Source organism: Pavona decussata, unplaced genomic scaffold (genome assembly GCF_977016875.1).
Source record: "Pavona decussata unplaced genomic scaffold, jaPavDecu1.1 SCAFFOLD_149, whole genome shotgun sequence".
Classification (NCBI taxonomy): Eukaryota; Metazoa; Cnidaria; class Anthozoa; order Scleractinia; family Agariciidae; genus Pavona; species Pavona decussata.
In genome coordinates, this window is record NW_028145561.1 from 576,005 (window position 1) to 592,440 (window position 16,436).

Consider the following 16,436-nt stretch of genomic DNA (forward strand, 5'->3'; position numbering starts at 1 on the left):
ACCGTCACCGTCACCGTCACCGTCACCGTCACCGTCACCGTCACCGTCACCGTCACTGTCACTGTCACCATCACCATCAGCCTTTCCTCTAGATGCATTTTCTGCACCATCAAGGCACCTTTACCATGACCATTGCCTATTCCATTGCTATAACCATTCCATTGTATTACCATTACAGTTACTAATGCAATTGTTGTAGTAGTTGCCATTATCTTTACCATGTCATTAATTAACACTGACATACAGATTGGCTATATTAGGCCTCAGTCAACGTATTATCTTGTAAGCAATACTAACAAAGTGAAACTATTAGTCTCTCAAGACAAACCACGAAATAAAATTCGCCATATACATACCAACAATACGAATGAGAGGAATTTCTCGCACCACGTACGCCATGACGTAAAACTGGCGCCTCACTGCGATGCCCTTTATAGAATAAACACAGAAGGTCGCATTCCCATCATACACCTCTAACATATTCTCCGTTTCAGCTGGGCTCTCCCACTTAATAAAGGCTCGGTAAGAAAACTCCTTGTATTTTTCTAGTGGCTTTTTCCACTTGACTCGAATTGTGTTAGGTCCGATGACTTCAGGGAACGTTTCTCTTACCGATGTTTTATCTGTAAAGTGAACACACTCTGCATAAATTACATTGCTGAGATGCAGCATACCTTATATCGCTAAGACTGAGTTTTTGATTCAACGATTCTCTGCGTAAAAAGTAATAAAATGGGCTAGATTATTATGAGAAACGCTGACAGTAAGTGGTGTCACTCGGACACCCGGGCACTGACAGTCATGGAGAGCTGTTTCGGCCTTGTTAGGCCTCATCAGCATGGCACAGCCGCCGGGCAGCCTTTAAGCGACAGCTCCACAGCACACATGTTGGAACTGTTGCGCTGGGAAGGTGGATCAGCCTATACGGTGATCTGTGTGTCCGAGTGTGTCACTTGCTTTAAGTGTTTGTGTTATTTATTTTACTGACACACCGATCACCGTAAAGGCTAATCCACCTTCTCAGCGCATGCTGTGGGAGAGCTGCCGTGCGGTTCCCAGCCAACAGCTACCACAAGTGTGCTGTAGAGCTGTCGCTTAAAGCGGTGTTTTACACCCGCCTAGGCCGTAAAGGGTGCCTGATACACAGCCTTCTGGTCGTTCTTTGCTCAACGGCTATGCCATGCTGATGAACAGCTGTCCATGGCTGCCACTGCCCGGGTGATATGATTGTGCGCATGCGTAATGTACTAGCCAGGACGTGGGTTGATTTCGGAGTGTGTCACGTGCTTTAAGTGTTTGTCTACGATTATTATACAGTTACACAATTTGCGCAAAGCGCTCCTGAGTGTAATATGCTCTAGTCATAGTCTAAGTGCATTTCCCTTCCTTACCATCATAATCAGTCTTGACTGTTGTCGAGGCCGGTGCACTGTCCAGAAAACGTTTATCACCATAACTGGAAACCTGTACACTGTACTTGGTGTCCCTTTGCAGTCCAGTTAGGAGAAATGACGTCACGGGACCCACTTTGACTATGCTGGTTTTGTTGCCAGAGTCTGCAGCGCTGTACCTAATCTAAAGCATTAATAATGGAAAACTGAGTAAAATTTAAACTAGCTTCATCAGGCACACCTTAGCTATCTTTAGCAATTTGTCTACAATCTTATCGGACTTAGTCTGAAAATCGTCATTTAGTGTCGAGTAATTTAAACTCAGTAAAGGCGTGGCTAAACATGTGATGCTTTCCCTGATGATGACAGTACTGTGCTACTAAACAATGTTCAGCATGAAAACACTAGACTTTAACGTACCAAAAATGCCAGTTACTTACTTTGTATCCTAACATTCCTCTAGAACTGTTTGGAGGTGCTTTCCATTTCAATAAGGTTCCAATGGATGACTTCATCTCCACACTGACGTTGAAAGGCGAGTCTAAAACTAATTCAAGATAAAAAAAAAGTTAAGTTCATTCCTAATAAGGATCCATTCTTTATATGTCTTAAAAGCCAAATTTTAAGGTCTTCAAAGCTGTATGTAACATATTTATTTGGCAAAAAAGAAAAAAAGCTTTTCGGGTTCGATAACTTATTTATTTATTTATTTATTTATTTATTTATTTATGTATGTATTTATTTATTTATTTATTTATTCATTTGTTTATTTGCCACAAAAATATTACATAAAGATACATTAAAATTAACAAAAAGAAAAAATAAAGAAAGTGGTGAGGAAGCCCAATAGAAGCTAAAAGCTTATACCCCTTGGGCTTCCTAATACGATACACTAGATAACACACAGCAAATCAGTGGACGGGCAGTTTAATTAAGTGCTCGGTCGATGAGAAATTTTTGTTAGCGAAATCTTAACACTAGAACGGCTGGGGCATGAAATCAAGTCACGAGGTAGAGAATTCCAAACCTTATGTCCTTGGTGGAGGATTGTAAATTGTGTAATTATTGGGACTTATCGATCCCTCAAAAAGACACCTTTTGCTTTCATTCAATTATAAGACAAAAGAAATGTACGTGTGATCATACTATCCCGCGGGGAATAGTGCGTGTTAAAAATAACTTACAGCACATTTTCAATGGAACAAGGAATGTATGGAGATTTACTCTGCTCTTGCGCAGTGCTTCATTTATCTGTAACATGTGTCGTTTAGAACAAATGTTGATAATTTTTGCTTAGTGCAAACAGCAACGACAGTTGCTACCTCAGCCAATGAACACTACCTTAGCGATTAAACACGGCGTTCTACTTACCTTCAGTTTTCGTTTGGCATTTAATCATATTGCTCGATCTTCCAAAGCCAAAACGGAATGCATTTTGGACGCGGAATTTATACCACGATCCCGGATCTGCAAAACAAACGTCAATGTTCATTTTTGTTCATTAATAAACGGGTGCATTTGTATTTGTTACATCATTTGGTTTTTTGGTTAATATGTTCCTACTGTCCACTAGCGTGTCTCTCCTTGCTCAACATTCACATAAAAACAAAAGTTGTTTCCTCTTAAGGTTTGCAATTAACCTTGATACAGAGACGACAAATGATGAAGCAGCCAGATCAATTAACGACTGTCCCTCAAATATTCAGAATATTTATATAGCTTTTTTGCCTGAAAAAAACAAGTCTGCCCATTCACATAAAGACAAAAGTTGTCTTTCTTTTAAGGTTGCGAGTAACATTGATATGAAGATTACCAATGATGAAGGAGCCAGATCATTTAATAATGCTGACATATTCGGATCAGCATAGTCAAATGTTCAGTACGTATTTATATAGATTTTTTCCCTAAAAGGAACAAATCTCTCTTAATATGGAATGTTAGTCGAACATAAATGATGGTTATGCTATTGTTACAGCATTTTTTTTATATTCATATTTGTAATTTTTAATGCGCTTTTCACAACTGACCGTGTAAAGGCGCCACTTCCAGCCACTTTGTGTTCATACCCAACCTGATCATACCACGGATGAATAAATGAAAACAAGCCAGACTTAGAGCTACTTTCAATGAACTAGCAGTCTAGTGCGTTCTTTTGAGTACGTGTGAAATAAATATATTCATAACTATGAGTGCTACATAATTATGTGACGGGCTTAAGGGGACAAGGTTAAGGTTTATTTATTACCGTTCAACAGACTATACATGTATAAATTTTATTGCCTATCCTGGCGGCACAATATTCCATACATCCTTTCACACCTTCGTTGCCGTGAATTACCGTCTAAATTGCCGACGGTCTGCTTCCTTTGGGCCTCGTAGCTCAGCCAGTAACGCATCGGTGATAAAAATCCAGTGGTCATAGATTCGAATCTCACCGAGGTACAACGTTTCCTTAGTAGGACAATTTCCAGCACTTAAATTTATACTGCATAGTTAAGTCCCTGATTTCTCGCTAGGATAAAGCTAGTTGTCGAACCCTATATATTTTTATACTCACCCAGATTAGTCAGATTTAAGGAGGTTATGTTGCTTTGCACTGACAACTTTGTCCAATCAGAGTAAGAATCGCTCTGGTACCACACCATGTACCCTGTTAACATATCGTAGGTCATCGGCGGTGGAGCCCATTTGACTGTTAACCATCTCTTGGATCCCTGGCAAGTGGTATTTAACTCAGGCGCATCTGTCAAAAAGAAGTTAATATTATAAATAGTTAGCAGTCTATCAGCAAGCCCCCTCTACCCAAACTATAAGTAAACTGCATTGAGGTTGTCACGAGAGTAGGATGCTGATGGCAAAGAATACAGCCAAGACTCTCACAGAGGTTGAATCCGTGGTGTATTGCACACCGCTTGCTAGTCGGATGCTATAACGACTATTTCATTAAAGTATATGAGACTTATGATGATGATGATGATGATGATGATGATGATGATGATGATGATAATAATAATAACAATTTATTACTTATAGAGCGCTATTTACAAACACAGATCAATAGCGCTTTACAATCAGAAATACTGATAACAACATCTCTAATTCTAATTACGGATATTAAAATGTCGATCAATTCAATGATGGGCAAATTATTCAGGCGACTCTATTAGGCACAACTTCTTGTTTAATTTCATAATTTCGTGCTTCAACTTAAAGCTAGCCAAAAAGAAAATAGCATAACAAATGAAAAACAATTTTTTTGTATTCATACACATCGACGAGTGGGTCTATTTGTCCGAGGACATCTACAGCGATTACAATGTCTTCTTATTACGTAAATAAAAAGATTGAGTGTCCGTGCTGTGTCTATCGATCTGTGCTTTACCTTAACTTAAATGTCGGCTTGGAAAAATAGAACTGATAGCGGCGATGGGAAGAGAGAGCACTAGGAACAACTCCAACTGTGTCCAGCGTTGGACCATTTTTGTGCTAAATAATAGACATATATCTATAATGCTTGTGTTACTGACCCAGCTTATGAAGACAGATCCAGTTCATCTCATCTGATTCCAGTTTTCTATACAGTACTGCCAGATCTTCAAAAGACGCTTTCACGCCCACATTCGGGTCGATCTTCTGTGCACCGGAAAGAGTCAAATGATGCTCCAGAACATTTGATCGGTTACTTGTAGTCGACGTTCTATACTTGTATTCCTTGACCAGAGCCATCTGGCGGCAGTTTTGAAACAGTGCTAGTCCTGATCTGTATTCCCACGTGAACGCCACGTGTGACCACACTTCCGCCTTTAGAGTGAGGTACCCGGTCCATTCTCGCTGACCATCATTCACTCGCAATACTATGGAGTCGTTTGCGTTTTTATCGGAATTCTTATATATTGTAAAACCTTTTGAAAAAGTAAGATGGCTTGAAGTACCTACAAGGTATCTCCTGCTTTTGTTTCGGGAATATTTTAACCACAGGAACACAGTCAGTGGCTGTTTACATCTCGCAGGCTCCGCTAAACATGAGCCGGTGAAGTTCCCCAGGTCGACCCAGGCCCTACCGGCCGCGTGAAGGTAGCCGTGCCCAGGCCCTTTGTAGAAAATATTGTCAGTAGTGCCGTGTTTGGCTCCAGTCACGTTGGTTATAATATCCGTAATGCCATTCTGGCGATTTAAAGGCCAATGATGAGCAGCTGAATTGAATATATTGGGATTTGCTGAAAAGAAGAAGAAACATTAAATGAAACAAAATATACCGTATTTTCTAGAATGAGAAGGAACGTTCAATTTTTTGGGAAAACACGCGTACGACTGACACATTTTAAATGTAGAGCAGAAAATTCTCTGAACCAGTTTCTTTGCTTTGTTGGCCGACTTGCAAAAGAATCACTCTAAAGGGAACCATTGACTCAGTGGTGAACATTACTTACAGTCAACATTTTTTTTTTGGTAATTTGCCAGTAGAAGAACGGCTACTTTGCCGTATTATTGTAACCAGTTCAAATGTGACATTTCTTCCGTGTTTAATGAAATGCATTCTTTAATGTCTGAGCATTGGTTTTCACGCCATGAACAGTATTAAATTTGGGACAGTGGGGAAGGGCAAATGCGCATTCATGAAATACAATTAAATTAAATTCGATGCCTGAATCAACAGTTCAACTTTTGAACTGACCGTCTGACGAACTCAAGAAGAAATTCGACGCTTGAACCGGGCCTTCAAATTAGAGGAATAAAGTATTCTAAGGATGATTTCAAGGGTCCTTTCCGTATGATTATGGAATCATTTTAATGAACAACATTTAAACTTGTCCTTCAAATTAGGCGTTTAGCCGGTGCGCCTCAGGTCACTTAACATCCGCCCTTTTCAAGGGTTCTTAGTGAAGACGAAAGCTTTTTTTGTTTGTGTTTGGCGTAGAGGGCCTGACCTCATTTCCTTTGTTTTGGTTGAAATGTAAGTTTCTTTAGCTAAAGTTAGTCGTGAGGGTTCGCCAAACCGAGCTTTTATCGGGTTTTTCTTTTGCCTCCATTATAGTCATTAAACGGCTGTACGCCGACGCAAAAGAAGCTAATTATGATTTAGGCTCATTCCCAGTTTGTTTTCTTACGGAATATTCTTATCGGCATTAGTTATTTGTATCATGGAAGGTTATGCTCTCGGGTTAATTAAGCAAACAGAATTTACCATTTCGATCGCGATTATCGACTAAAACATAGAAAACATTGTGGTAACGAATTAAAGGAGCAACTGAATTATTGAAAGAAACAGCGTAACAAAGCTCACTCATCCGTTATAAATGCTAATTCCAAAATCATGTCATAATTCTAAAGTAAATGAAAGTCAACAAACTGTCAGGATATATGTTGATTTGTTTTTCTGCAGTCCTTAGCTTCCAGTGGCTTCTAGGCGACTGAAACCTTTATGCATTTTCAACCGTATATCGGTTATTAAAATCTTCTGGAATGTTCACTGACTGTTTGGCTGTTGAATAGATGTGTTCCCACTCAGTCAGTAAAAGTGATCAGAGCGCATACACAATAGGGCAAAACAATAACATTGAAAAGTTACTCAATGGAGTCCGGTATTATGAAGATACACATTCCTATCGAACTTAAATCTTTAGATTATCCTGCTGACACGACTGCAGAGAAACGTACTGTTATGTTAGCCAAATCCTGCGTAAGACAAGTCGGAAAAAAATTGGTCAAATGATAAATAACTCAGTACAATATACGACGGTGAAATCGACGACTTCATAAGAATACCTTGTATATTTAGAGACACCGCAGCGCAGAGTAAACATTTTAAAATAAATTACTAACGGCTGGCTTGATGTGCCACGTCGGTATGTCCGATGAGCAGATAGATAGAACATATGACAACGGGTCAGTATAGCTTACTAAGACTATTTCTCCCAAAATAAATACCAACATTCTCAAAGCGTTTTGCTATTCCATAGCGGAATTGCGTCCTCTGACGTTTTAAGTTAGTCTTGTCAGTAACGGCGAAAATTGCTGATGTTAGAAAACATCGCCAGTTGTTAGGAAGTTTAACTACGCAATGTTCTTACAGAAACATACCTGCAGCTCCATCGCACTGAAGGAACGTAGAAACTACCACACAGTAGGCAAATACAAGCGTCTTCATCCCGTATATAGTCAAGCTGCAGAGAGCATTCCCTGTTTCGCCTGTTGACACTGAAATATAAAGTAGTTTAATCTTCTACGCTTTCAGACGAGAAAAAAACAATCAAGGCCGTCACATGTCAAAATAAACACGGCTATTCTGAAGCACACGCTGCGAATAAGTGGACTGAAAATCGTTTAGTGGTAACATCACATCAGTGAAAAACTGCAAAATATTCAATGCTAAACAACTGAAGTGGCGACTACCATAATTGCGAGTGATAATTAGTTACTGTCAGTCTCTATTTCGCAAATGCCTTCGGCGATAACTTACCCTTATGGAATCTTGGCTGATTTTTCAAAAACTATGAGAAGATTTGGTCAAGCTGCCTGAGGTACAGTCAAGAGCGCGGGCAGATAATGAATTGACAACTTGGAAATACAACAGCATATCTATCAACCAGTTAACAATACGCCAAGTCTTTGTAGCCTTTTGACCTCATGCTTTAGAAATGTCCATTGATTGCGGTTTTGTCTGACATATTAAATAGCGTTTATCGGATATTGTTTTTCAATCGCCAAAGATACTGCAATTGATACCAAACATGTATATCACGTCTCTTAATATTATTTGATCTGAAGTAAAATTCAATCAAAATATATACCCAGGGATTTCATGTGTGCCTGCTGGTTGGTAGAGTCATTTGTATGGAGATGATTCGGTAAACAAGCTTTCTGTAGCTCTATGTGGTCGTAGGATTTTGTGTTTTTATAGTGGTGGCAGAGATCGCTGCCGTACTTTTATAGCTTGAGGTAAAAGGAAACGGCTGCTAAAAGCAAATGGTTAGCTTTCCTGAAACACGTGTAGTTTTAAAGGTGGCGTTACTAGTTTTTTGTTCAGTGATCATCATTTGGAATCATTTATCCTATCCTCGTACTGAAAACTGACTAAATAAATAAAGTCAAAGCCATAATAGAATCATAGACAGCATCATAAGGGAAAGTTCTGCTCAGTGTCCTCATAGGCTTTCATTTGAATGGTCACCCTAGCGCTTTTTTTTATCTTCAAGCTTCGAAGTTGATTCCGCATAAAATGAAATGAAATTTGTCTGTGAGAGAAGCATTGACCATGAAATAATCACCATGGTCTTTTCTAGAAATCGAAAACATGCAGACAATGAATTCACAGTTTTAAATATGGAAAAGTATACGACAAGAGACTGAGTAAAGAAGAATCTAGCATCTGCTGAAATGTAAGAAGATCACTACCACCAAGGTATTTATATCACGCTGACTCATTTATTTTTGGAGGGAAAAAAAAACCCGCTGCTCATCGTTCGGGAGCACCCTTGCCCCTTCAAAAAGAATATACATCTGTCTATAAGTAATTATCTGTTTATGCTTTCGCTTGCTGCGATTAGTGACAATACGCAATACTGCGCATATATCAGATGACATTTCCCGAGGGGAAATATCCTATATTTTCTTCCCCAGTGTCCAAACATAAGTCGCCCCGCTGCTGGGAAATGTTAAGATGGCAGAATAGAAAGTCGTGTCTCTTGTTGCAACAGGCGAGAGCATCAACAAAGTACCGCAAAACACCACAATGTCAACATTCGTTTGACATCCTACACGGGCTATCAGTCAACTTCCTGACCGGGCTCGCTTTCAGCAAAAATACAGTCGAGCCCCATCTGTACTTTATTAGTTAACTACTACTACTACTACTACTACTACTACTACTACTACTACTACTACTACTACTACTACTACTACTACTACTACTACTACTACTACTACTACTACTACTACTACTACTACTACTACTACTACTACTACTACTGTTGCTGCTGCTGCTGCTGCGGCTGCTGCTGCTATATAAGCATCAAAATTCCTAACCTGTCGTCAGTTATAGTATAATATTGTAAAAGGAACTATAAAGGGACCACAGCTACAGTAAAAACCCTTATATACCTCTGTATACTTGCAGCATTTTCGTTTGCGGTCCCTTGATTATTGTTTACTTTAAAACTTTGAAACAGGTTCTTTTTTTATAGAAACATTTAAAACTTAGAATTCATAAATCAAATAAAACAAGCTCTAATGGAAAATAAAAGCACTGAGAGAAATAAAATAACTTACAATAGAGTTTGTATCATGATTCCAGTCATTTGGACATGATAAAATTCTTCCCGGCAGCAACAAAAACATTTTTTCTTAACAAAAATAAGAACCTATCTAAGAACTTAAAGAACCTAAATAGCCTAATTTCTCAGTTAATACCAATTATATAACAACCTTTTGAGGCTAAATTGGAAAAATGTAGGTTCTCAGTACATGCGGGTTGCACTGTATTTATCGGCCCCTCGGTGGCCATCTTTGGGGCAGTTCGATGAAGGGTCTGCTGTTGTTTGTTCCCCTGTTTTAAAGTGGCCAACAAGAATATAAAAGCCTTATTTTGGCTTCGTATTGGCGGGATTCGCGACAATGAACAATACGTTAACAGTTTTTCGTATGCTCTTGTTTCGAAGTCTAAAATGGAACATTGTCGATATGCAAATCATTTCATTCAAATATCTACGGAAGTTTTTCGGAGAAATTTGCTGGAAATTTCGGGAAAATACCTTACTAGTACAATACTGAAATAGCATATCATCTTTGAAAGGCTTTTACCGCCTTAAAATTAAAGCGTTGTTGTTAAAAGAAGCCGCAGTGTTACGTAACAAGCATGGCCATTTTCCCGCCTGACTTGCTCCATGCTAGATTAGCTAAAACGACCGCATTCAATCTTATGATCTAAATGCTTCGTAAGGAAGAGGCCGCGAGAGGTTACTCAGCCACCTCCCCCCCATTCCTCTCGCGGCTTCGCCGCTCTCCGCCGCAAAAAATCGTTTGACCCCGCGTGAACAAAACCGCCAGCTACGCAGGCTATAGGGAAATTAATCTGTTCTATTGCAGATTTCAAGGGAGATTTTACAATTGAAGGTGTCGAACGCACTCATAATCTGAGATTACTGATAGTACCTCGCCGATTACGTTGGATAAAGATTGCCGCTGAGAAGAACAATTAGAAGCCGGATGAGCGAAAATGAGAAAAACATGCCAACATATTGCAGCCATAAACGTTTATGAATTATTTCCAATATAACAAGCAGGTAAGTCCCAAATAATCTTTGAGGTGTGTCAAGCGTTTGGCTGTTGTGTCCATCGATTAAAAACTGAGTTGACATTCATCAAACAATCTCAAAATGTAAGAATTTTAAGAATGAAGTTTTGGCGTAACACCAGCGTGCGTTGAAAGGGGATCATAAGCTTGTTGGCGTATATGTAACATGTATGACTTTTAATGATCAGCAGTTTGTTTGATTCTTGTCTTAATCTTTGTGGGATAAACACTTTACCATCAAAATCACGCTTTATAAATATCACAAACATACATTGTATTTTCGAGAGGCAATAAAGTGGAGAGGAAATCATCATAGGTTAGTTTGGGCGCCTTCCACGTCACACCTGCTAGGTGAAAGTAAATTTCTGACGAAGAAACAATGAAAAAAGAAAACGAGTGTTCAAAATGCTATGAAGAGAAAACACGTGCACAGCTATAAGTCAAATCTTGATTACGTTCCTGGGCAAATTCATAAAGCCTTCCTAAGTTGAAATGTATCCCGGCCGAAGTTTGTATTGTTAAATTACTGTTTGTTAAGAAACAATACTTAGCCATACATCTTAACTTCGGGCTTCGTTCATCCAACCCCTGCATCATAACAGTTTCATGAACTGCAAACTCAACGGATTTACGCTATATTTGATTTTCTCGGATATTTTTTCTTTCCACTCCGTATTTCTCATGAACCTATATAACCGCTTCTCAGCGATACATTCTCTAAATTTATTCGATTTCCAAAGATTATTATTTCCAAAAAATGGTTCATTGATGCCAAAGTATCAATAGCCTAGCTTGTCCTCTAATACTGATAATCCATTCATTCATCTATCATACATGGAAGATTTAACGAGCCTAAGTATTATCCTGAAGGAAAGGTCAATTGCTTAAATCGGGTCTTCACCATCTTTTGCATAACTGGAATCGTCGATGTTCTTTAAGACCCCTTAATCAAACGAATTAAAGATGCCAACTATTTCCACCTCTCGAGAAAAAGTCAATTGCTTTTTTATCCGGTTGATGCGCTAATGCCCACAACGGAAGCTTTCTGTCACTTGGTGCATGTGAGGTCAACATACCGGTAATAATTATAATGATTTCATTTAGGGTGGTAAAGAAGCTATTTCGCAAATGTACCTCAAACTCGCCTTATCTTGAGCGTATTCATTTTTCCCTCTTTGCATTCGAGATAGCGGTCTCGCACGCCTATGCTTCAAATCAGATCTTCTTTGAGTGGTCAAGCATAATGTTTGCATTCAAGTCCTTGACTTTCTCAGCGAACGACCAAGGATTGTGTAATTGATGACCCATCTGTTCTTTGTTGTCGATACTTTGTGAGTAGCGGATAAAACTCACGAATGTCAGCCCTGAGACTCTATATGTTTTAATATAGCACGTGTTAAGAGATAGCTCATTGTTGAAAAGCAGTTTGCATTTGACTCTCGACATCGGCTCGGTTGACAAAAAAAATAGCTTGAAACAACGGTTTAAAAGCGTTAGGATTTCGGCGTCTAGGAATCGGGAGAGGCTTATAATAATCGGGGGTAGGGAGAACCTATTTTCAGAATTTAATGTGATATTTAACGATTATTTTACAACCGATGCCAGACTTATCGCATGGCCTGCACATGAGTGCCCTTTCTTTTCACAGGCCTAGAATGCGCGAAAATCGTGCACATCCGGGCTGATAAAAATCTCGCAGGTAATTTTCATCTCATTATTGCAGGAGTTACCTTGACAAGAACCAAATCATTTCTCTATCACTTCTTACCGTGATAGTCCAATAGGACTAAATAAGTTTCCATTTCCTTTCTGTTGTTTCTTCGCGAGTTTAATTCTTGCGAACCATTGAAAGCAATTGCGCGGAGGTGGTAAAGACTGTACTGCTCGATATCGGGATTGAATCTTCTGGTGATCTTCCTTCAGGATCATGTCCCAACTTAAGTGGAGTCTACAGCCTAACCTCTTTCTGTTAGTGACGAATGCATAATAGGCCTTATCACGGTTTTCGACGCCATTTTGACGGGTAGGCAAACAGGCTTGAAATAACAGTGTTGGTATGGGAATCCGATGTCAAATAATTTTCATAAAACATCGCTTCTGAAAAATTCATGAATTGGAAACTTTTTGTACCAGGAAAAGGATTTTAAGAACAAAATTGGAGGAATGTAGCTGTGACAGAAAGCGTCCAGTCGTGTTTTGAACTTTCCATACATTTCCCTGTATTTTTTCCTGCGAACTATTTTTAGCAGCAGCTCACGGCTGGTTCGATATACAGACAAATGTACGGAAAGTTCAAAACACGACTGGACGCTTTCTGTCACAGCTACATCCCTCCAATTTTTTTCTTAAAATCCTTTTTCTAGTGCCAAAAGTTTCCAATTCATGAATTTTTCAGAAGCAATGTTATATGAAAATTATTTGACATCGGATTTCCATACAAACACTTTTATTTCAAGCCTGTTTGCCTACCCGTCAAAATGGCGTCGAAAACCGTGGTAAGGCCTATCACTCGTAACTAAGTCCGGAGTTTCGCCTCTCAAGTATATGGCCACTAGTTATGCCTATGCATCTTTTTTAACATGCAAGTGATCCCATTTAGGAGGCGTATTGTATAATGCTGGGCCAATCGCTAAATTGCACTTAAGGTAATCAGCATTAGTGAAGGATTAAGGATTATCAGTAATCACTTCCAATTGGAAAACCAGTAACGGAAAGGAAGGACTTTCGCCGATAATTCGGTAAACAATAACGCCACTGGAATCTCGACAATTTTTTGACGAATTAACTTTGAAGATAAAGCCAAGTTTATCTGTTTTTACTCCTTTCGAAAATAGACAGCAAACTGTTCTTTAGGAGACCTAGAATTTAGCGTACATTTAATTTAAGGTTAAAGCCGAGTTCACCTGTTTTTTGTTTACTCTTTGCGGAAATAAGCGGCAAACTCTTCTTTGAGAGACCTAACATTTCGCGTACATATTATACATGTACCTTCCCTACCGAGCCAAACCATATCCTCTCCTCAGCTGCGTCATGTTTATGCTGTAACTGATATATAGCATGTCATATGATGCGTTTGCAACTAAAAATCCTTTCAGTAGAGTGATAACACGACAACATAACAGTTATGGAATCTGAGTGAGCAGCTGGATGATAACACTGTGCTGTTCAGAGCTATTTTCCTTACTTCAGATGCACTAATATTTCCTTTTTTACATTTAGTTTCCTATACTGAAATAAAATTGTGCAATTTACTGTTCAGATGTCCATTATGTCTTTGATTACTATAATGTACTATAATTATCATCGCATATTATTTCCGAACTCCAGTTTATGTCTTCTTCAAGTTACAGGTGATATTTTGATAAGGCAAATGTAACCATGGGATACCGGGAAAGACTCCAATTGAAGTAACAACATTCATGTTGAAAGTTAAGCATGCGATCTTTCAACTGTTAAAATGCAAATGTACAGAATAAAAGCATTGCACAACAACATAATAATATTGGTGTTGGGTCTTACCTTGCGTTTTTGGTCAAGACTATGAGTACTGCATATGCCGTGATCTTATCTCAAATATAAGCATGCTTTTAGTTGATAACGATAAAACCAAGACCTATTTCATATAAATGCCTTTGAAAGAGGAATAGTGCAGCTTAATAAGGATTGGTAGGAAAGCGTACAATTTGCTTGGTCGTACATGTCGTTTCCGATCCATCCACATTCCTAATGTCTGACTGATCAGTTTGAAAAATACCTAAACCATTGGTCAAATTCACTGATTCAAAACGCGACACTAGCATATCTCTAAACATGAATGAGAAATTGCGTCTATCTTACCAACCTGATACCTTGAGAGTCTACCGTGGTCTGTTCCGGTGGCTTCACTGAATTGTCGTGGTGATTCTCTTTAACATTGATGTAAATAACTTCAGTTATTTATTGTTTATAACTACTTCAAGCATCTAAATCTTGTTAATGAAGACACAGATAAACGGATTTCATTACAGTTTACATCAATCAAGAGGCGTGTTTGGAGGGTTTTCATAACATCAATATTTTTAGGATTACGTCTAAAGCTGAAAGCCAAAATCACACACAAAACCAAACCAAACAAACGAAGAACAACAAAAACAAACGAAGAGATTCCTGTTTTGCCCAAAAGCGAATATTTTGAGAAAGAATGTAAACGTAAAACCCGTCCATCACAACAAATATTGAGGCTACCGAAACGAGCTCACTAATGTTTTCAACTTGCTGAATATTGAATAACGTTGAATGATATTGAATCCTTTGTGTTGAAAGCGCCTACGACGTTAATTTGTGTCACATCTTTCGTCCGAACTTGTTCAACATTTGTAAGTCATGTTTTGGTAGCGTATCCAGACCTCCAGGTAAGTAGGAATTCCACTCTCGAACACTCGACTTGTTTTTTTTCGTGAAACGAAATATCTCGGTGCCATGGGCCTACGGGGCCTCGGTTTGGTCTAAAAAGTAAGGGGTGGGGGCGTTCCCGGGGCCCTTCCCTGGACCACCGCTTTAGTTTTCAAGTGTGCCCAAGAATGCCACATTACTTCGGCTGACTTACTTTTAGTTGTTACCCGAATGGATACTCCAAAACAAGGTTAAACACCTGATGATGTTTACAAAACAGAAATCTTTATTCATAGGGTAAATCAAAGTAGTGTACGACTCGAACCCGGGCTATTTGCTTCAGCTACGTCCTATCCATATCCCTAGACCAAAGATGACTAGCTGAGGAAAAACAATAATTTATAACTTATTTCAGAGGGCTAACCATGACAACAAATGACAGCTAATCGTTCAGATCAGTGCTTAGGCCTAAATAGTGTGGATTAGTGCCCCAAAGTGAATGTTCACTGCCTAAACAGAGCTCTATTCTCTCAGCAACAACACAACACAACAACAAAAACAACAACAACAACAACAACAACAACAACAAGACTTTATTACCCCAATTAAAACGTTATTAACACATTTAGTTGATTTTGAGTCTACAGCTCTCTGTCTAACAAATCGATTCCTGTTCTTGTCTACGTTAGACTATCACGATTAAGAATACTACACTGTGTAAACCCCATTAAGGTGACCGGCCTTGTTTTGGAATATCCAACTGTAGTTGTTGACCCCAGGCGCTCGTGGCCAAACACATTTGAAAATGTTGAAAGGTGTTTGTTTAGTCACCCCTTCAGTAATATATTTAAATATTTAATCCTAAAAGTTACTGAAATTTTTAAATTTTTGCGCGCTTTAAGCCCCGCTGGAAAAACGAACGAGCCAATGAGAAGCGTCCGATATTTGACACTTTCTTAGCTGTGACGTAAGAAAAGGACACCAGAAGGATTCAGAAGGAATCTTATGCATGCTGATTCCTTTCTCTACATTTCGAGAGTTGCTGCATCCAAAAACCACACATTTTTCAACCATTTTCTCTGTTTACAATTGAAGCATTACTGCGAATCTTCGGATATTTTTGCACGATGTCCTTTTCTTACGTCACCCTCCATATTTGGCCGAGTGGGGGACTAATGCGAACGATAGGTGAAAATATCGACAAGACTGCCTTCCATTCGAGCGCTCATAAAAAAAAAAAGGATTCAATATTTCTCAAAAAATTTTTTCGAAAATGAGTTCTTGAAAGATATGGAAATCTACCAAAAGAAAACAAATTGAAGGGTTACGAGCACTTTAATAATGAAGCCCTGCTTCATCATTCCACAAAAGATCTTGGAAAG

The 16,436-nt window shown here is 38.9% G+C and overlaps 1 protein-coding gene across 2 annotated transcripts in view; it reads right to left on the minus strand.

Moving 5' to 3' along the window:
* LOC146466254 (uncharacterized) overlaps positions 1–14,747 on the minus strand; it is a 53,919-nt gene extending 39,172 nt beyond the window's left edge. The window contains exons 1-8 of one of the 2 annotated variants that reach the window (XM_085127556.1): positions 14,521–14,747; positions 7,473–7,589; positions 4,919–5,608; positions 3,949–4,134; positions 2,763–2,858; positions 1,832–1,938; positions 1,392–1,575; positions 357–623 (exon numbers count right to left, since the gene is read on the minus strand). In XM_085127556.1, the coding sequence (XP_084983682.1) occupies positions 357–623; positions 1,392–1,575; positions 1,832–1,938; positions 2,763–2,858; positions 3,949–4,134; positions 4,919–5,608; positions 7,473–7,539 (1,597 nt within the window). In that variant the 5' untranslated portion in view covers positions 7,540–7,589; positions 14,521–14,747. Of the gene's footprint in view, positions 1–356; positions 624–1,391; positions 1,576–1,831; positions 1,939–2,762; positions 2,859–3,948; positions 4,135–4,918; positions 5,609–7,472; positions 7,590–7,851; positions 8,006–14,520 lie in introns of those variants that run through there. The other variant, XM_085127555.1, reaches the window with a different exon arrangement.
* Between the last annotated feature and the right edge of the window lie 1,689 nt (positions 14,748–16,436).